This window comes from Ailuropoda melanoleuca, chromosome 3 (genome assembly GCF_002007445.2).
Source record: "Ailuropoda melanoleuca isolate Jingjing chromosome 3, ASM200744v2, whole genome shotgun sequence".
Lineage (NCBI taxonomy): Eukaryota > Metazoa > Chordata > Mammalia > Carnivora > Ursidae > Ailuropoda > Ailuropoda melanoleuca.
The window spans coordinates 53,529,493-53,551,944 of NC_048220.1; the positions used below are offsets into that span (position 1 = coordinate 53,529,493).

The 22,452-nt window shown below is 43.6% G+C and overlaps 1 protein-coding gene and 1 long non-coding RNA gene across 2 annotated transcripts; one reads left to right on the forward strand and one right to left on the reverse strand.

Annotated features, from left to right (window-relative positions):
* Nucleotides 1–1,052: 1,052 nt before the first annotated feature.
* Nucleotides 1,053–17,712, forward strand: LOC117801521. Its single transcript, XR_004624109.1, has 3 exons — nucleotides 1,053–1,839; nucleotides 2,267–2,359; nucleotides 15,185–17,712. It is a non-coding gene; the product is annotated as an uncharacterized LOC117801521 (long non-coding RNA).
* Nucleotides 4,840–21,460, reverse strand: LHFPL2 (LHFPL tetraspan subfamily member 2). The gene is made up of 2 exons (XM_034656413.1): nucleotides 20,996–21,460; nucleotides 4,840–8,923 (listed from the first exon to the last, which is right to left on the reverse strand). Exons 1-2 carry the CDS (start codon nucleotides 21,423–21,425, stop codon nucleotides 8,667–8,669), a joined length of 687 nt encoding a protein of 228 aa, XP_034512304.1. The 5' UTR covers nucleotides 21,426–21,460; the 3' UTR covers nucleotides 4,840–8,666.
* Nucleotides 21,461–22,452: the final 992 nt, after the last annotated feature.

A 22,452-nucleotide genomic window follows, 5' to 3' on the forward strand; every position in this document is an offset into this window, starting at 1 on the left:
TTCTTCTTTTTCTGGTTCTTTGAGGTATGAAATTAGATCGTTTGAGACTTTTGTGTTTCTTAAGGTAGGCCTGTATTACTATGAACCTCTCTCAGAACTCTTTTTGCTGCATCACATACTTTTTGGTGTGTTGTGTTTGCACTTTTATCTCAATATATTATTTCTCCTTTGATTTTATTGACCCATTGGTTGTTCACAGTTGCATGTTTAATCTCCACATTTTTGTAAATTTCCAGTTTTATTCTTGTAATTGGTTTCTAGTTTCATACCATTATGGTTGGAAAAGATGCCTGATATGAATTATTCTCTTAAATTTATTAAGAATTGTTTTTGTAACCTTACATATGATGTGTCCTGGAAAATGTTTCATGTGCACTTGAGAAGAATGTTTGCTGCTGCTTTTGGATGGAATGCTCTGTATATATCTAGTAAGTCCATCTGGTCTAATGTATCGTTCAAGACCAGTGTTTACTTAATGATTTTCTGTCTGGATGATCTATTCATTGAATATCCTACTATGATGTCCTACTATTATTCTGTTGCATTGTGTTGTTTAGTCTCTCTTTCCCTTTAGATCTGTTAATATTTGCTTTATATATTTAGATGCTTGTGTTGGGTGCATAAATATTTATAAATATATGTCATCTTGTTGGATTGACCTAATTATCATTATGTAATGCCCTTGTCTTTTTTTTTTTTTTTTTACTGTCTTTGTTTTAAAGTCTATTCTGTCTCATGTATGTATTATTAACCCAGTTTTCTTTTGGTTATTTTTACATGGGAGATATTTTTATACCTTCACTTTCAATCTCTGTGTGCCATTAGATCTGAAGTGAATCTCTTCTAGACAGCATAAAGTTGGGTCTTGTTTTTTTATTTTTTATTTATTTATTTAATTTTATTTTTTTTAAAGATTTTATTTATTTATTCGACAGAGATAGAGACAGCCAGCGAGAGAGGGAACGCAAGCAGGGGGAGTGGGAGAGGAAGAAGCAGGCTCATAGCAGAGGAGCCTGATGTGGGGTTCGATCCCATAATGCCAGGATCACGCCCTGAGCCGAAGGCAGACGCTTAACTGCTGTGCCACCCAGGTGCCCCTGGGTCTTGTTTTTTTAATCCAACATTCAGCCACTCTTATGTCTTTTGAGAAGAATTGAGTCCATTTACATTTAAAGTAATTATTGATAGTTATATACTTATTGCCATTTTGTTAATTGTTTTGTTATTTCTTGTTACTCCATTAAGTTCTGATTTTCATGTTTTTGTATTAATAATTTATCAGGGAATGTATTGTTCCTAAGTTTGGGGGCCTAGCCTTTTGTTACTTCTTTAGGACAAATTGCTGGGTCAAAACTTAAGGTTTTTTTTGAAGTGAACTCTACCCCCAGTGTGGGGCTTGAACTTACAACTCCAAGATTGAGTCACATGCTCTACCGACTGACCCAGCCAGGTGCCCAAAACAAGCATATTTTTAAAGACCTTTGATTTGCATTGCCAAATTGTTCCAGAAAATTTTATCAACTTATGCCCCATCAGTATTGTCTGAAATGTCTTCTCTATCCACACTCTGCCAACATTGCATGTTCCTTTTCTAAAGTCTTTGCTACCAGTAGGTTTTTATCAAATAATCAGGTTTGTTTTGTTAGATTCTGCTGACCCATAGATGATGGGCTAAGTCAACACTAACCTATTTATCTTTTTGGTTTTGCTAAATAGGATTGACCACGTTTACTGCATCCACAGAGAAATCTTCCTCTTCCTGAAAGCACTAAGTTAAAGATGATTAGGATGGAAAAAGAAATGGTGGCCTCAGGTGGCCAATCCAGTGAGCCTCTCTCGGTAAAATTAGATTGGTTTTAACAACAAGTTATGTTATTCTTCACAAGTTTTTAGCATTAACTCTTAACTTTTAAGATTAAATGACAGTCTGGGCAGACAGAACATTCTCTTAATTTTCTTCTAGTAACTTACTGAGGACTTTATACCAGAGAGTGTACTAACTGCTTTAATATATCACTTAATCCTCACACCAAACCTATGATGTAATTTCTATTATGGGCCCCATTTTTATAGACGAGTAGAAAATTATCCCAGTCATTTAGTGAGCAGTGGTGAAGGGGCAGCTAGACCCATGTCCTCTGACTCCTGCTACATATGGGGCTGCCTCTGCCCCATGGTACCCATGGTATCACTTCTCTCCAACTCTGTTTCCTTTCCATCTTACCACATTCGTAATTCATATCCATAATTCATATCCATCCTTTAGGGACAGTGGACCCTAGGAAAAAAATCAGTACCCAAGACAAAAAATCACAGCATGTATTTGAAGTCTCTACACCAAGGCCTAGCGCTGCGTGGGGTGAGTACCTGGTATACCATTACCAAATGGTCTTTGGCATTTGTGTGTTTGGAGAAACTTTAGTTGAAGTCAAATCCTTATTAGGTTAACTACTAAAATAGGCTTTTTAGCTAATAATAGCTGCTTACCCTGGATGATAGATTATTTATAGTAAAATAATAATTATCAAAGCATCATCTGTTTAACCACAGTCATATATCCTGATGAATTTTTAGTAGTACTTTTCAGGATTGAGTGAGTTAAGGCAGGGTGTCCCCATCAAAGGTAAGAAAAACTACCAGGTCTTTCGGGAGGAGAGCAGTTTTCATTAGCTGTCATCTTATGGTGTGGTCTTTTGGAGTTGTACTTAGAAGTTATTCTAAGATTTAAGTATGCAGAGATGTTGGTGTTCCCCCAGGATTTGTATTGGCCTTCTTTTCATCATGTACATTTTAGATACAAGGAAACTATCCCTGTTTGAGAATATAGACTTGGATGTCAAACCTGTCTTTGAGCCTTGGCTTTGCCATTTACTAGCTTTTTAACCTAGGGCAAATTCCGTTTAGTTCAGTTACTTGAGTAACGATCCATAACATGAGGATAACTTTCTGTTCATGGGGTTTTGATGAATGAATGAAGTGCTTACCACAGTATGTGCACATAGAAAGTACACAGTAATTAAGAACTCGTCTGTCATGTATATTGATGACTTCCGAATCTCTTTGTCTAACCTGGTCTTCACAGTATATTCCTGGCTGCGCACAGGACTGTTGGCAACCTAAGCCGAAGCTTTCCACTTTATGCTGTTTCTGCTCCTCTTCAATTTCTGATGTTGGTGATATCACCACTTTCCACCCGGTCTGCCCAAGCTCCTCTCCTTTCCTCCCCTCCCACCCCCAACTCCCCCGGCTTCTAACTAGTCACCGAACTGTCCGTTCTTTTTCCAAAGCATATCTGATTCATCTCCTGGTCTTCACCATCACCTGCCTTAATTCAGGCTTTCTTCTTTTGAGATTAGGTCATAGTGGTTTCCTCCATAGCACTTGGTTGACTGCTTGCCTCTAGGTGTTAGATTTTCCAGGATATTTGACTATAAAAAGCCGGAGAGCTGCTAATATCTACATGTTACTTGACTGACTTTTCCTTCCCGTGTGGTTTTACTGCTTCCTCTTACTTATTTATGCTTTATCTACATCCTGTGTACCTCAGCAAAATGAGCAGTTCACAGCTTAAAGACTTATCTTGCAGAACTCTCCAGGGTGAGGAAGAAGCTGCAAGGAAGATGATGGCAGTAGGGACAGCAGCTAGATGGCCCCAGCCAAATGATTAAGCAGCTGATAGGGACTCTGAAATAAAGGCAATTATTGGTTCTTGCTGCTTTTAAGAGTAAGCTAAACATAGGCTTTGATGCCGTTATTCTTTAGTGTTTGAGAGTTGAAAAGGTAGTGAATTAATGGAAACTACTGAAATAACCCACTTAATATGTCCAATTTTTCAATAGTCCAGACTGTTCTTAAGTGGTTTTATGTTAAGGAAAGACTTTTTAAGAAGAGCTAGGAGTAAGTTGAATGCAGTGTTCCAGGAAGATCAGTCACGGGAAGCTGATCCAGTAGCAAAACTACCAAGTAAAAACTAAGGATGAAATGGGAAGCACATGTGAGGGTTTTCCAGCCTCCGCTGACATGTAAAGCCAGGGTCCTTTCTCTTTTGGCTTGAAGATGTGATAACTGAAAAAGCAAGTGAAAATTTCCAATTTTGCTTGGACTACCGAGATCGTAATTTTTTGGGAAATTTTTTTCTTTCGTGATTTGGATAATTTTGTCAGTTTTTAATTTTTGTTTAGAGACTTAGCAGGTGTCAGGTATCTTTAGAAGCCAAAGCATAAAAGTAGTTTCAGCTGTCACGGGCCGTTGAAAAGAGCCACTTTTGTTTATTCTATCAGGTAAGTGCCTCATGGGATATGCAGAGTTGAGTGAGAGTTTATGAGAAGTGTTATTATTGTCATCTTTGAATTTCTGAAGTAGAATTCTGCTTCTTGATGAGGCTTTCTATGGGCAGGATTACCTTCAGGAAAGGTGGATGTGCACCTGCCCCACGACTGGCTTTTAATTTCGGTATTTTTGTTGGAAGAGACTGTACCCTTCAGCTGACTTTCTTCCTTGTCATTATTATACATGTTTCTTTGAAAAGTGTTAATACTTGGAAACATTTTCGTATTTCTTAAATTTACTGTAAAATTAAGATATTTGTATAATATTTGAGAGTTCCCCCCTCCTCATTTATGTTGATGCTTCTCCAAGAAAGAAATAGGTACTTAATCTCAAAGTTAAAGTCAACCTAAGGTAGATATATATATATATGTGACTAATGAATGGAATAGTTAAAAAACCTCAACATTTTCCCCCTATCATTAATAATAAGTTAGTGTTTAAAGTAAAAGTTGACTGGTAGGTGTTTTCTTGAGAAAGTTGTTGAAACTAACAGACTTGAAAAAATCAGAATGAGTTTCCAAAATCTGGTTTAATTCTGATCTGGGGAGGGGAGGGCGTTGTGAAATACATATGCACAGGAACCTAATCAATGCTAGACAAACAACGTATTAGTTTACAATAAAATAGGATAACCATAAATTTGAAGGCTCAAATTGAGTCCATTAGCGGTAAATACAGTTGTCTGTTTGGCTCAAGTGGCTACTGAATAGCAAGTGATGCTGAGTTCCTCCAAAGCACCTAATGACCCCCCAGCCTTGGAAGGAGTTTCACCACAGTCTCAGAAGAAATCCCAGTCACACCTTTAACTCTTTTGGCCCTTGGGAGTCATCATTGCCCAAATACAAATGCAGGCCAGGGATTTCTAGTGGCCACATGTTATTGCACAGAGAGGTCTGTTCTAAGCCAGACTCTTATGGCTAAGGTGTGAGATCAGCCCTGAAATAGTGGTCTAGCATTAACGTGGTCTATCAAAGCCTGTTGAGAAATCTCCTCAGTGATTATGTACCAGCTACTAGTTTTTGCACTAACAGAAAAGGCAATGTGGCAGCTTCACATTTCACATAAAAGACTAGCATTAACTGGGCCTGATGCTGGCTTAATTTTCACGTAAATCTAGTGATTAATTTAGACCCAGGAATAAATGATTTCATACCAGTCTTTTCTTCACATCGGTTTGTGTAGCATTTAAATTGTTATGGGTTAATGACTAGGCCATGAAGGCAAAAATGTTTAACTCTCCTTTGCCAAAACAGAAACAATCCCTGTTCTGACTCCTGTCCAGTTTCCAAAAAAACAAAACATACATACACCTTTGTTATTGCACATCTTTCACACAGACTTGTGTATGTATAATATACATATATTTTAAATATGCTACACATAAAAAAAGACTATGGCACTTTACATGTTTAACAAAGATCATTACACCACAGATGTTTGAAAACTATACAAAAACCCTTACACAATTAATGTAACATTGTTGAATTAGCACACAGGTTTAAAAAAATCCACAGAATTCAACACAAGTATTTCTGCCTTCTTGGAGTTCATTGAGAAGCCCAGCCCATCGCAAAACTTTAAGCGCAAATGCAGGCAAAAATAAATAAGACTTTTCGGGTAGTAGTAATGGTTCAGGTGTGTTACATTGATTTTTGGACTGAGGTGATTAGGTGACTGATATTCATTAGGAAAATGTGGGTCAATGATCAGTCCAATTGTTTAATATATTTCTAACACATTCCCCACATTCAGTGGTTTTTAAACAGCTGTACAATTTTGGTGTAGACTAGCATGATTTTAAGGTTTCATTTTTTCCCAATCAAAGCCTGGCTAATGGACTGACGGTTTAAAAGGCCCAGGATTAGTTCTTACTCTGTCTCTGCTACAGAAATTCCACCTCTGCTTTGCTTATTCAGTGTTTAAGTAGTTTTTAGTGGTTTGGGGTGGTGTGTGTGCGCGCGCGCATGCTTTGTCATCTGTAGCGTTCAGACTAAAACACTGTCAAGTGAATTTCTTGGAGTAACATTTTCACTTGTGACTACCGTTTATCAGGGTGTTCTAGAGATACATGCCACCACCTTTCAGGTAGTAAAGAAAGATGATGGACATTCTCGGAAGGTCCTCAGGGCTTAGGACTTTAACCTGTCTGTAAAAAGGGAGTTAGAGAACCCATTTCCTAACACTGATTTTGTACAGAAAAAAAAACAAAAAACAAAAAACAAAAAAACAGTAGAGCGAACCTGCTGATGAAAGGAATCCTCCCCCCACCCCCACCGCCATTTTTTTGAATGAAAATTACTGCTAGGGTTTAAAAAGTAGTTACTGTGGGCACTGGGAGTTAGAGCATAAAAATACACAGCAGGGACAGGAGCCCTGTCCACTGGCTTCCAGAACCTCTTTCTGTGTGGTGTCAGAGATAGGGCTAATGTTTCCTGAGCCTGTACAGTAGACTGCTAGGAGGAGAACTATGTACCCCTTCTCTTTAAAAAGTTGCAGGACTTAAATCTTGCTTATTCTGAACTTTGGTCTAAGAATGGTGAACTGAACTGATGAATGCCTGGTTCTACACCACCACTCTTCTTGCCCTTAGCTCTGCATCTGTGTGATAAGATGGTTTGTGGTATAGGCCAAAGGCCAGAAGGGAATAAAACTTGAGCTGTTCCATTCCATCTACATATAAAGCAACTTGTTTGCAGCAAGGCATGGTTTTAGGCTCAGCCTGGAGATGATTCACTTCGGGCAGTGCTGTAAAACCCCAATCAGGTTTCTATGCCTGGCGGCACTTAGCATGTAATACCTTAACCCAGAGAAGGTGCAAGTCGTCATTTGTTAAGTTTTCAAAACAAAGTAAGCTCTCAGGTGAACAGATTCAGAAGCCCAAACAGACCTATACTTTTAATTCTTCCAGAAATCTCATAGGTCCGCTCCACTTGCTTATAGTGTGAAGGAGTGTTTCTGTCATCCTGTAATTCCCAGGTAATACCCAGCTAGGTTGTTGCCACTGAGATCATTCCAAAGTAAATTTGAGGTGGTTGCTAATACCATTTTTCTGAAGCAATTTTATTGGCAATTTATAGAAACTAGATTATAAGCTCCTGAATCCTTTTTAATAGTGGTGTTTCATTCTTTTTGTAAACAAACAGGCATAGGCAGGTGCTATGGGCTTGGTCTAGCTTTCATTTTTGCATTAAATTTCTATTCTGTGCATCTCTGGGTATGAAGGCTTGCTGCAACTCACCCACTGAAGTAATTTTAGTTTGCTTTCAGGAACACCACTAGTAACTGGAGAAACTTAACTTCCATGACTAGCTCCCTTTTTTTCCTGCAAAAAAGGTCATTCTGTTGCTGCTGGGGTTGAAAATACAGCTACCTACCACATGGTTACCAAACAGTGGGAAAAGGTCTCCCCACAAGTGCTGAGATTCTGGCAAGTTCTCCCAGTGAACATCAGAGTGAGCCACAGTTGGCTTGGAGACCTCTGTTCCTGGAATGAGGAAACAGGGGGAGGTTTCCTTTGGCAGTCAAAGCTCAATCCTAACCCTAGGAGAAAAACATGGGATCTCCTTTAGAAGAGGGGCCTGGGCCAGTACAGGTGCTAGCCTGACTGCTGGGCAGTGGAATGAATTTGTCTTCACTAGCAGGATTTTCTACTTTTATTCCCATGATCATATAGGTCCTTATTCTTTCCTTACTCAGATTAATAAAATCTTGGAGGGGCAGTTCACTGAGCCAACCTTACCCTGGAATTCAGCCTAGAGGAAGTTCCACAATGGGATTCCACACTGACTTTCTGACCCCTTTGGTTGTAAGAAGCAGTGTCTTATTCCCTCGAGCACATAACCTATCCCCAGTAAGTACGCAGTCTTCATTTTAGTCTCTGAAGACAACCTGGAAGAACTAGGAGGAGACAAAAACACCAACTCCAAAACCTCATTCCGAGGCAGTGATGCTTACAGGCACAAACCCTGTGGCAGAAATACATCTCAGAACAGCCTGCAGTCTAGCTCACAGCCTCCTGTTACCAGAGGAGCTGCTCCTGTAATGGTTTAGATCATTATCCTTCAGGAGCCTTGGTGGAGTCAGACAGACTTGTCAACTACGTGTCAGGGTTCACACAGTAGTTTCATATTCCATCTCTGATAGTTTGAACTCTGGCCCTTGAGTGCAGTCACTTAGCTGGATGTTGCCTCACACTGGTCCTGTTAAGGCTTGGCGCCGTGGAATGTAGGCTTTGGTAGATAAAGGCTAGTTCTTCACTTGACTCAGACGATGGAACCAGAGGGGTACTGTTTCACAAGGTCACACAGGAAGAAAATGGCATGTATGTCTCTTCCAAACTAGAGGAGGCAGATAAGGTTTTTCCCCTCCTCGATTTCTTCCTGTACCTTGTCACTGGAGGTTGCGATTTCTGCTTGTGCGGAGAAGACAGCACAGATGAAGGTGAGGACTGTGCCTCCGATGGCGGTGTAGAAGGCCCAGCCCAAGGAGCAGTCTCCGGGTTTGTAGGCCGATGCATAGTGTCCGCAGTAGCCTATGGCCTTCTGGCAGCCCCAGCCAGCGGGGTAGAGGATCAGACCCAGGATAAGGAACAAGCCTGCAAGGCAGAAGAGGAAACAGGTGAAACCCCCATGGCTTCACACACAGCTGTCACTGCTACTCCTGTGCCTGCTCTGGGCTGCGGCATCTATGTTGTAGGAGCACTGGGACTGTGTCATGCAACTCATCTGTCCTGATCAAGAAACACCATCACTTCCCTAGAGACAGATTTCACCTCCTTTGTATATGTTGGAATGTGAATCCATTAATAATTTCTCTTCTAGAAAAGCAACATTAAACTTGTTACTATTTCTTCTCACAACTCTTATTACAATAAGCATTTCCCTTTTGGTCTAAGGCAGAGGCTGGCCAACTAGCTCCCACAAGTGAAATGTGGACTTGGCTCTGTGAAGTTTGTTTTTAAGATTTTATTTGAGAGAGCGTGAATGAGAGCACAAGCTTGGGGGGGGGGGGNCCAAAGGTTGGGGGGGGGGGGAGCAGAGGGAGAAGCAGGCTCCCCACTGAGCAAGGAGCCCGATGCAGGACCTGATCCCGGCAACCTGAGCCATCCAGGCACCCCTGTAAATAAAATTTTTATTGGAATGTACCCTATGCCCATTTGTCTGTGGACTTTGCCTATGGCTGCTTTTGTGTTGGAACAGCTACAAAAGAAGGATGGCTTTATTTTATGTGGCAGGAGAAAGATGGTATTCTCTGCAAAATGACACGTAATATACATCAAGATTGCTAACCTCATACCCCCCAGAAGCTGTTTTTTAGGATAACTTGCAGTAGCAATTCTAACCTCAAAATTTAATCATGGTTCTAAATTTTCTTCTCCTACCTTTACTGAAGTTTCCTACCTTTACTGAAGTTCTCTACCCACGAAAACTTCTAAGTCATTTACAGGAACTCTCCCATAAAAAGAACAGGACTGAATTTGTGGTAGTATTTGGGCTTGACGGATGATCAAAGACCGTGTTTCATAGTGGTCTTTATCTTACGTTGGCATCTTCTTGCCAGTGCTCCTACAACAGTTCAGATCTGATTTTCCCTACTTTGCAAATGAATCCCATTGTTCTGCTCTGGAGGCCTTAGGGGACTTTAACAGGGCTGGAATACAGGGAAGTGGTTCGTTCGTATCTTCACTGTCTGAAGAAGAGTGCTTCAAAAAAGAAGTCTTTCTAACCCTGCAACCCTTTATTTCTGCATAGGTCAGAGTGCTGGGCAGTGGGCAGGGAAATGCACTCCAGGGTTAGAAGTGAAAGACACCTCACCGAGTCATCCCCGGGAGGTGCTGTTAGAAATGACTGGGAGCATGGAGCTAATTCCCCCAAAAATAAGACTGCCAGTGGAGAATGTGTTGGTACTCTGGAATATGCAAGGTTTTAGCAAAGACTTGCTAAGTTAAGAGGTGGGCTGGTTAGGGGTGCCTGGGTGGCACAGCGGTTAAGCGTCTGCCTTCGGCTCAGGGCGTGATCCCGGTGTTATGGGATCGAGCCCCACATCAGGCTCTTCTGCTATGAGCCTGCTTCTTCCTCTCCCACTCCCCCTGCTTGTGTTCCCTCTCTCGCTGGCTGTCTCTATCTCTGTCGAATAAATAAATAAAATCTTTAAAAAAAAAAAAAAGAATAACTTAGAATAACAATGGCAACCACTGACACTTACTGAGCACTACAATGTGCCAGGCACTGGGGAAGCATTTGGAATTGAGTTCATTCAGTCCTTTCCACCATCATATGAGGTTGGGATTCAGTAGGGCCCCACAGCTAACAAGTGCTGGAGCCGGGGCTCAAATCTAGGCGGTTTGGCCCCAGAATCCACTCGGGAGCCATTGTGCTCGACTGCTGCCGCTTCATGCAAACCAGAGCTTCTAAGACAAAAGCATCTGTCCGGCCCAAGAGGGGAGATGGGGATGGACTCAAAGCTGGCTTACTTATTCCTACAAGAGGTGAGAGAGCAGATGAGGAAGAACACTCATCAAGTGAGAAAACCACAGGAGTGCTGTGGGGGGAGGGCAAGAGGGAGGGAAGGGCTGCACCAAAATAAAGGGTCACCTATTGTTCATTTAGGCTGGTTTGCTAACGCCACAGCAAGACAACCACAAATAAAATTCTGTCCACACCTTCTCTTTCGTTATAATCTGTCACCATCCTCCTCACTGCAATATAGATGCCACTGTGGCATGGCTGCCCCTGGCTAAAGAAACTTCTAGAAAGAAAACCTAGTAAACAGGTCAGAACAATTTCAGGTTTGCTATGATGTCCTCTTCTGCAGGATGTGCAACACCCGTGCGAGCAGAAGACTGCAAGCAAACCTGAAACCTATCGGCCTAGAGGGAAGAAACATAAGCCATATGATCCACACACATTTTCATCTTTGCTCTGAGATTCTGTATGACTAGGAATTGTCTAAACTGCACATCCGCCTAAAACAATAATGCCATCCACAAGCAAACGTATCCTGTGTTCTTCCCAGGACAGCTGACGAGACAAAACACAGCACTGACGGCATTCCCAGACAGGCCCCAAATTACACCCACCTCCAGCAGGTCAGGCCACTGCAACCATCTCACCCTCTCCAAGTGGCTTTTCTTAATTCGTAGAACACAGCTGATGATCTTTGTCTCTCCTGCCCTCCTCCTAATCCTGCGTCCTTGCGCCATTACCTGTGCGCCCTAGGCGTAAGTCATCACGTGTTTGCAAGAGATCTGCTTGTCTCACTGCATGCCGGGATGTCACCTTCAGTCTGCGGCATCTGGCTGGCATGACATCTTGCTTAGGACAACTGCAGACACCAAGATGAAGGCTCTCAGGGCCATTCCCCCCACCCAAGGAGAGTCCCGGGCTCACGCCTCCCAAGGTGCAACGCCAACTAGCAATGGTATTCCAGTCTGCCTGACTTCTCATATGCCAGGCAGGCCACTATCCTCAGTACAAAAATGTCAAGTTCGCCATTCAGAGTCAGGGGTATTTGGATAGTATTTATAAATAGAAGTAATAAAACAAAGTATTAGTTGTAACATGAATCAAGGATTTCTGCCCAAGAACTGCCACCTTTGGTTAATCTGTACCTTTGACATCACTTTGCCCATTAATTTATTCAAAAGCCAAAATTAATGCTTGCCAGTTCTGAAATGATTCTTATTAGTTCTTTGGGTAGTGGCTCCATTAATCTATTTATACCCTGTCTGAGAGGGCAGAGGTCATGTCAGGATTGAGGCTTAGCAGCACTGGTAAAGAGATTACTCTTTTCCAGATACCCAGAAAGTTATAGCTGTGCTAGTACAGATCACTGTAACATAGATCATGTTTTTATCAATGAACATACATTTACTGAGGACTTATGTATGCAGCAGGGCCCATACTGAACAGCAGAGATAGAAATGTGAAAAAGACACAATGTCTTTATCCTTGCTTACATTCTAGAACAGTGGTTCCCATACTTCTGGACTTCACACACTAGTACGATAGCCAGAAAAATTACTGGAAGGTCAGTATTTTTATTTTGCTGATATAAGGACACTGAAAACCATCACCTCCTTTCCTCATCCTTTCATAAAAGGATATTTTAACACAAAAACAGTAAAGGATGTAATCTGTTTTTCAAACGGAATACACTCAGCTCAATGAAATCTCAGTGCATCGTCTCTGTCTCTCTTCTTTTTGCTGTGGACGGACGACTGGTCCACCTCAGCAGAGTGGCCCAGAATTCATTCAGTAACTGCTGGCAAGAGGCCCCTCTGAGGAGTTGGGGGAAAGAGGGCAGAGGTTGCCTGTGTCAGGCTGGGGACACCTTTCCTAAGAAGCAAGTAAAAGACTGAAGAGTAAGAAGGCTCTTTTGAATTCTGTCTCTTTGGAATCCAGAATCTAAACTTGCTTTCGCTGCACCTCATTTAAAAATTCTGTTTATGGACAAGCCAGACTGGGCCCAACTCTGACATTTAGTAACTCTGCTTTGATAGGCAGATCAGGAACTGGAGGTCAAAGGGTTCACTGTAATCAAAAGGGTTTTTGGTTGATACCACAGTGTCTTTGTTGAGCAGATTATATCCACACGTCAGTCATCTTCGTACATGATCAATAACATTAGAGGTTTTTAACCAACAAGATTTTCTGAAGGGAAGGAGAAAAAAAGTGAAGGATCGGGTGTCAATTTTTTAAAGAAGTTTGTATTAATGCTCACACCATGTCCCCAGAAGAATCTAGTATGGTACTGGTTTCCTACTAAAAACACACAGGGAATTATAATTGGCAAGAAAAATACTTTTCCAGGGTCGGGGGTGGATGGCGGATGACAGAGCGACATAAAGAGAAATCTTCGGAAGATAATCAGAGCACAGTTGTCATAAAAAGACTTTACAACCAAGGCCCCCAGAGGAAGTTTCTGTTAGAATTACTCAGAATTAATGGCCATCAATTAAGAATTGTCTGATGCCCTTAAAATATACAGAGAAACAATCTATAAGAAAGCTGCAGTTTCTCCCCTGCTGGAGCCTCCTGAAGTCTTTCTCAGCAATGATTCATGTTTATATGCAAATTACTTCACTGGCAGTTTCTAAAGACTTAACTATTAACAGTTAAAAATGCATCCTAACAAACTAATTTAGCCAGATTATCCCTTCCTGTGAATTAGTGATACAGTTTTCTTCTCATTCCAAGTAAGAAGCTATTTCTTTTTTTTTTTAATTTTATTTTATTATGTTAATCACCATACAGTACATCCCCAGATTCTGATGTAAAGTTTGATGCTTCATTAGTTGCGTATAACACCCAGTGCACCATGCAATACGTGCCCTCCTTACTACCCATCACCAGTCTATCCCATTCCCCCACCCCCTCCCCTCTGAAGTCTTCAGTTTGTTTCTCATAGTCCATAGTCTCTCATGTTTCATTCCCCCTTCTGATTACCCCCCTTTTCTTTATCCCTTTCTTCCCCTACCGATCATCCTAGTTCTTATGTTCCATAGATGAGAGAAATCATATGATAATTGTCTTTCTCTGCTTGACTTATTTCACTTAGCATTATCTCCTCCAGTGCCATCCATGTTGCAGCAAATGTTGAGAATTCGTTCTTTCTGATAGCTGAGTAATATTCCATTGTATATATGGACCACAAGAAGCTATTTCTTTTTGAGAAGCTATTTTTTAAACTACATGCAACTGGGAAAAAAATATGAAATATTTTCTTGATAAATTATTCATCCAACATGAACGATTAAGATCGAGCTTCTGCTGACTATAACCAAACTACACTGATCATTCAAAATAAACTTCCAAAATAAATAAAATGCAATGTACAGCAGAGTAAAAGACGTGAAAAAAATTAATTTTTGAGCTAGGAATTTTTAGGACAGTAAGTAAATTTCTTGCCTGCTGAAGTCTTAGGGTCTAGGTAATGTTAAGTAACTCGTCCACTGCGGCAGGCGTCTTTTCAACACAGAATCCTGACGTTGGCCTCAAAATTCCCAACACACAGCAACTGTGCATTCGGTTTGAAATTTTTAATGCTGGCTTTGTATTCTCAGTGTTTATTTTAGATTTCACTGGTACTAGGATCTATCTTTTAAAAAAGAGAGTGATTCTTGGGGGCGCCTGGGTGGCTCAGTCGGTTAAGCGTCTGACTCTTGATTTCGGCTTAGGTGGTGATGCCAGGGTCCTGGGATGGAGTCCCGCACTGGGCTCCCTGCTCAGTGGGGAGTCTGCTTCTCCCTCTCCCTCTGCCCAGCCCCCTGCTTGTGTGTGTGTGCTAGCTAATAAATAAAATCTTTTTAAAAAAATAAAAGAGGAAAAAAGAGAGAGAGTCCTGGACATTTACTAAAGCCCGCATACAGTCACTGAACTCGTAAGTCTGGCTGCTCTGCTGGGGCACAGCTCTTCACAGGCTGCAGGCTACTTTTCAGGTGGCATCACAGCTTAGAGTACTACCCATGCAGTACGCGCCTGAAAGCGAGTGCCTGAACTGCTCATGTAAGTATGCAGAGCCACACTTAAGTGATTATTTGGTCATGGAATTTGAACATACAATCATCCATGGCTCCATGATCATTTATATCTATAATTAAGTGGTTACCATGGCAAACCGCTTTCTACATTTTATTTGCATGTCAATTGCTACATCAGATTTTAAGAGAATTTGCAATTTTCTTCTAGACCTTCCAACTGAGTCTTTAAAAACAGATCCCATTCCCTGGATTTACTCAAATTAATGCTTGGTCCACCTGCTTTTAAGGAGTAGTTTTTTTTAAATCTAATGATATGGTGAGTTCTCTGTTCTCTTCATATACAGTGATTTATATGTATTTTTTTTGCCTCTCTAGGGTACAGTTTTTGAAACAATGGCTCTCTAATACGGCTGGGGAGCAGAAACCCAAGAAACTGGAGATGTGAGTCTACAGGTCTTTGCACTTAGTAGGCATCCCATAAAAGCTCCTTGACCTGATGTTTTATTCTGGCCTGCTGTTCCACATGCCTGCAGTCTTCAGCTTTTACCAGGGGGTTACTAGACGTTGATGCATTAGCAGATGTGCTGTAATCGATGGTATTTTTACATTGATTCAGACATGGAACTGTTAGACCTGACTTCTGGGGGAGGCATTCTCTGTCTGGAGAGCCAGAAATGAAGATCCTCCCTTTGACGCTAGAAACTTCCAGTGCTTTGTTCTAAGAAGGAAAAGCATGGATGCTTCCTCTATTTTCCTCATGCTTTTTCTCTGAGGGGATTTTGAAGTTGGGCAATCAAGGTCACGCAACCTTCTTGGAGAAAGCCAGGTAAGTTTTTCAAGTGTAAAACTACGGGACAAGGTCTCAGAGAGTTAGGATTCTCTTCTTCTCTCCCTCTGCTTTCTAAGTCCCTGTTCTTATTTTTCTCCGCACCAGTGGCTATCTTTCTGGCCCAGAAGTGAATGCATAGAGCAAGAGATTAAGTCAAAATATATGCTGAGACCAGGTTGAGTCGTGGTTATCTTCTTGATGCTAAGGTTACCGTTCAGCCTGTGAAAAACAGCAGTGGCAACACCCAGTCCTAGATAGCGATCATGGTCTCTTTCATATGCCTATCCATACTCCCACATACACTCTGACTTACAACGAGCAACTCTACAAGCAGCAAAGGCAAAACCCTCCTCTCTCAGATTCTTTAATTCCTTGCCCTTTTTTGCATATTGTCCTCCTTCATCCTTAATCATTGCTCACTTCCCAGAAGGCTGAGCCTGCCCGCAGCAGTTGCTGAGCCATGACAGCGAGAGCGATTCCCATGAGCACGCCCTCTCGCCCAGACCAGCAAAGGCAGAGTTCAGCCCCACAGCAATCTATCTGGTCAGACTGGTGGAGCAGCTTGCTGAGGCAATCCTGTTGGACTGAAACAGATATAGACAGACAGAGGGCTACGGCGAGTAGAGCGCGTGAGAGCCAACCAGACACAAAGAAGCAAACAAGCATCTGAGCGAGGACTGAAAGACAGCAGGCAGCCAGGCCCAGCAGCTCATGTGCTCGTTCAACCCTCATGGCAACCCCAGTGGAATAGTCCAAGCCAAAACAAGTGAGCCAAATCCTGAGCTCATTTTAATGGCTTCTGTCCCAAACCTGAGTCACTGGGGATTCCATGGACTTCTAAGAGAGCCCTACATGCATTTCTAAAAACAAACTGCTTGATGCTGTCATGGAAAACCTGGATCTTTGCGTTCTTCGGTTTCATTATGGATTACATCCAGGTCACAACCTAAGGAAGACAGCTGGCAGTGACGACCCTGCTGGCCGGTTACCCAGTTTTTGTAATGAATCCCACAGGGCTCCGGACTGATGTGTGTTTCTGGCTCTGCCAAGTTCTGGACAAGTCCTCACCTCGTGAAGACCAATCAGCCTGTGATTTAGTCTGTGAAGGGAGCCTGAAAAGCCACCTGCAGTCAAGGATCCACTGCGAGAAGCTGCCTGCAGCAAGGAAAGGAGGCAGGGACTGTGTGTGTCAAGGGGACGAGCAGGCAGAGGAAGTCCTTGGTTTTCCTGTCAACTCAACTGCTGTCTTCTGCTTTTCAAAATAATGCCCCAAGGATACCCACAGTCACCCCAAAGCCACAGGAATGCTCCACGCTTTTCAGCCCCAACACAGGCAGGCTATGAAGGGGCCAGGAACGGCCCTATACAACACACTGATGTTTGATTTTCAACAGAACAAGGTAAGTTCTAAAGGCTAGAAGAGAAACTACTATTCCCTAAAATGCAGCAATTCTAGGAAACATAAAAAAAAATACTAAGTCCTGCCAAGAAAGCAGAAAAACTTTACTGACCATATAGCTACCACTTATTATTTACTACATGCCAAGTACTGTGTTTAAGTCTTTCTTCTCCTATATGATCTAATTCAATCCACAAAACAACCCTAAGGTATTATAACTCATTATACCCATTTTACAAGTGAGAAAAGACGTTCAGAGAAGTGAGGTAAATTACTAGCCATTTCACAGCCACTGTAAGGTGAGGTCAGGACTGATCCAGAGGCAGGTGAGGGCCGACCTCTAATTGCAGCCAAGAGTGAAGTACTGAACTCCAAAGGCGCGTGCGCTAAGTATGCAGGAGATGTCAGATGGGCGCCCACCAACAGGCTAGACCTTGAGGGCAAATCCTGTATCTGGGTTAACTTAATAATCAATAGTTATATCTTACTGTTATTTTTAAGTAACCTAGATTTTGAGAGTTCCACTGAGGTAGCAAATTCTTTCACATCCACTTCTAAAATCAAAATACCCCGATTTTGATAATTTATGTTACACTTTCTATAGACAGCGAGGGTACACAAACCTAAGGCCTATTTATTCTTTAAAATTAGCTGCAGTAAGGAGTATGCTTACAGTATCACGTAATTTTTCTTCCAGTTGTATTTTACAAAAATGTTATTTTTGCCAAAATGAAAGTTTTAAAAGCAAACACAGACTGAGTGTATTTCCAAAGAATGCCTTTGTTGTACTGGCAACGGCTTCTTTCTCACCATTTGTTCCGACGTCACACAGATCCAGGCCTGAGAAGGGGGGTTGGGGGGAAGGAAGACTGATGCTCGCAGCTGCACCGAGTCCTTGGCTGAGGCTGGGGCTGCCCAGATGCTATTACACATTGGCCGACAGGAGAGAAAGCAAGTCAGCTGTTTCAGACACTGGTGGGACAACTTTCTCAGCCATAGATTTAAGGACCATGGCTGCGATTTATATTGGTTTGAACTACCCAGTGTAGACCTCCATTAGGAGAGAAAGAGCCCACCAAGCATCCCTTATAAATGTGCCCCCTCCCCCAAACCATGGAGGAGTCACCTGCCTAGCGTGTAGTTGATGGCACCCATGATTTCTGCTCAAGAGAGAAAGGCTGGGAGGAGAAAAGAAACTACTTCCTGTACTTCAGTTCTTAGCCTTAGACCAGTGGGCTCTAGAAAGGTGGTCTGACTATACAGGAATTTTTGCCACCAATTCAAAATTTTAAGTAATTTCAGACCTTCTGGGATGCTGTAGGTATTCACGGGGAACATAAGTGAGGGGGTGGGGAGAAAGTTCTCTTAGAAAATCTAGACTCTGGGAACGGACAGGTGACCAACAGACTGACACCTCAGGTATGCTACTGTTTCCTTCTTTTCAACCCTTATTCCCAGAGGCCTGATACAGACAGAGAGGGAGAGAAAAGTCAGGAATAATTTACTGAAGTGTAGGAATAATTCCTATGACATGTACTGATCTTTGTGCCAAAATGAACACTCTTGTCATTTATGTGAAACAGCAAACAAGAGCACCAAAAGGTTTGCTGGACTAATCCTCATTCGTAGAGACTGAGTTCACCAGACTAACACCTTATTAAAAACTGCATGGGGGCACCTGGGTGGCTCAGCTGGTTAAGCGTCCGACTCTTGATTTCTGCTCTGGTCATGATCTCAGGGTCGTGGGATTGAGCCCCACGTCAGGCTACGTGCCGGGAATGGAGCCTGCTTGGGATTCTCTCTCCCCCTCTCCCTCTGAGCCCCCCCACAAACTGCATGTAAACTGTCTGTAAGACTGAAAGGGTATCTGTAAGCTGCTTCTGAATGACTGTAAAAGACAGCTCAAGGTGTTATGGCCCAAGATGACCCATTCATACTAGAGATGGCTAGGTGTGCTAGAAGGCCCTCAGTTTCTCAGGATGAAAAGCATTCTTAGGGATGAGAAACCAGGAGTTTTGCCTGCATACCAGCACTTTGACAATTCATTGTAAAGGCATGAATCACCAAGGATGAGGAAATACACATAGTAAGGAAAAATTACACAGAAATCCACTTCTCTGGTCAACCAGGGCTCTTCGACAGGATTATAAACTGTGCATGCTGCCTTCTCTTCATCCACCCATTTATTCTGGCTTTTCAAAAGCCTTTGGGAATACTTCTCAGCAGAAGTTTTAAGATACACACAGCATATATGCACATACCCCTGAGGCACTGTGTGTCTCAGGGCAGTAAAGTAGGGGTATATCTCTGACAAGAAAAAGACGAATCTTATTTAACGTATCTGGGAGGTAAAATACCAAGCTGAAGGAGATGAACTTCAGATTTCAGAACTGAATCAAAAAGGGGATAATGAGCTTCACAAAATTAAAAATCTAAGGTAAGGTCAGATTTTTCAATCTCCCCACTTTTCAGATGAGGAATGCCAAGGTCCAGAGAGATGGCACATTTATCTCAAGCAAAACTGAAAATTAGAATCCTGGCCTCCCAAAGTCTGTGAGTGCCTAGGAGCGCCTGAGTCCTTCATGGTCTGGCTAGTCCTCTCAGAGAGATGGGGGCCCCAGAGGTATATCCCCCATGCAAACAGATCAGGACTGTGCAGCAGGCCCTCTCTCATCTCTCTAGGCCCCTTATCCACCAACCACCACACACACGTATACGGGGGCTCCCCTATGATTGGACGGACAGAAAACATTATCTTATCAGCTATTTGGAAAATAACTGTTGTTTCATCTGCTGATTTGGAGGCCAACCCTGCTGAGCTCAGGCAGACTAGAGTTAATTCATTTGGGGTCTGTTTCCTTATAGCCCTGGACACCAGGCTCAGTGCTTATCTTCACTGTTGAAGAGTCCCACGCACAAAGCTTTAGGATTTGCTGAGGGATGCGTCACCCGTGCCCTTCAGTTAGGGTTGTGGGTGGATTACCATTCTCCTGTTAGAGTTCAGATTAACAACACTTTGGTTCTAATTGTTTAAAAAGTGATCCCCCCCCCCGAAAAATCAAAGCAGGAGTCTATTCCTTAGTTCCTTGAGGATGTCTTCAAACTGCAGCGCGGGTGTCTATGTGTGTGTACTTCTGCCATCCAGAACAAAGCCCTTGAGCCTAGACAGACTGAGTGATACCCTGTTGGTTCAGGACCCACCTTTCAAACTATATGGGAAAGGCTATGAAAGTGCTGGTGCGCACGGAGGTTATCCTGCAGCTCACAGCCTCCCCTCTGGGATCACTCTAAAGGGCGCATACTCTTCTTTCCAGCAATTTCTAACAAGCTCATTAGTGATAAATTGCCTGCAAGTGGAACAGTTAGTTTGTATTTTCTGATTTGAATGCACAGAACATTCTGTCAGACTCCAGGAGACAGGCAATTTAAACCAGAACATTATTAACACAGAGCAGCTGATACTAATTCCTTCCCAGCCTGCTTCTTCCCCTCCCAAAGCAGAAATCCTCCGGCGGTTGGGGACGCGGCTGAGTGGGCAGCAGGACCACACTCACTGCCCTGAAGGCCCCCTACTCACATGCCTGCCTTCCCAGCACGGAGTGCCTGCTGCAAGTGGGACTCTCTCACCGAATTCCCTCAACGGGATGCACTGACCCGGAAAGCGTGCTTTTAATTTAGTGGGAAAAGCAAAAAAGTAGGAGTAGTTACTCTAACAAAACCCAACAACTTAGAACCCAAGGAAATAAGCAACAAAGAGGAACATGAGAGAAGAACACGAGGGGACAGCATAACGGAGAAAGGGAGCGATGAGAGCAGCACACTTATGCTGCCTGGAACAGTCTTTCCAAAGCCCATCTGACCAGACAGGAGACGGTCTTCCAAACTGGCAGGGAACGAATAAAGCAGGGAGCGCGCTGCACACGCAGTGCAAGGGCCCCGGCCTCTCCCGCACACTTACCTGCGATTCCTTGCAGCAGCCCGCAGACGTTGAAAATACTTTTCTTCATGATGCTCTGCACACACATGGTGAAGACAGACACCAAGGCCACGGTGCAGAGAATGAAGATGCCCACAGCTAGGAAGATAGCGGTGGCCTGCCAGAAGCCGCTGGCGATCTCGCCGAAGTTCTCGGCGTACGGCCCGCACAGCGTATCCCGCTGCACGTGCTGCACGCCCGGGTTGCGGATGCAGCGGGCGTAGATGCCCAAGGTCGGGTGGTAGGGCTCGGGCGAGCCTCCGCTCCGGTCGTCGGGCTCCGCGCCGCTGCGACTCTTGGCTTTGCCGATGAGCCAGTCGGCGCTCATGAAGGCAATGAGCTCCGCGAAAGCCACCACAATACTCAGGAGGGTCCAGAGCATCGAGCGACAGGTGACAATAACATGACACATATTGATGTTCCAGGCGGCGAGGTCAGGAGTCCAGGGGGTGAATGAGATAAGCCAGCGGGTGCGGAAGGAGGCTCAGGCGGCCTCAGCCAGCGGTCGCTGCTCCAGGCGCTCGCTCCCACAGCCTCGGGCTCCTTCTGGCCGGCGTCTGGCCGCGCGGTCGCGGGCCGTCATGCTGCCATCTCAGAGCTCCGAGCGCGGCCTCACCTACGGGAGGGAAGGGAGGAGGGCGGTGAGCGGTGGCCAGGCTCCGCCCCCAGCGCCTGGTCGCCAAACCCAAGTGTGCGGGCGCCTCCCCGCCCGCCCCGCCCCCGCCTGCGCTGCCGCTGCTCGGGCGACCGACCCCCGCCGGACCAGCGACCGTGCCAGACGGCACACCGCGCGCAGTCACCGGTTTTCTTTGTTTCGACTTCCCCCGTCCCGTGCTCTCTCACTGTCTGCGGTGGTTGCCTTATCTCCGGGCGCACAACGGCCGCAGGGCCAGTTCCTGCACGCAACCCCGGCGCGCTGTTTGGCACAGGAGCTCCCGCCAGGGCCTGGCCCCCTTGGGATGTGGTTCCTGCTCCATCACCTCTTCCTAGAAAATGTCAACAGCACGGAGATCCAAAGAGATCTAGATAGGACTTGAGGCAATGGACCCTGCCGACAGACTGGCTATGTTTTTATAAAGCTCACAGGGACTCTCTGCCTGCTGTCTTGGTTCTAGATGAACTAAGTTGGGAAAAACTCACACCAGAAGCTTTTGCTTAGAGATACAGCACAGGAACACCCACTTTTATTGCCTGGGAATCAAATTAGCAGCAGAGACCTAAGAGTGAGGATTTGCTTCATAGGTAAATGAAAATACAAAAGGAAACAACACTATGAAAAATAACACACTCCTCCCCACACTTATTTTTATCCATTTCTCACAGGGTGATTTCTGGACAAAAAACTACACTAATTAAAACTCAAAGAAAGAAGAAAACCTTGAAGAGTTCATGACTTACTCACTTGGGGGAAATCATTCAAAACAGAGGCATTAATGACC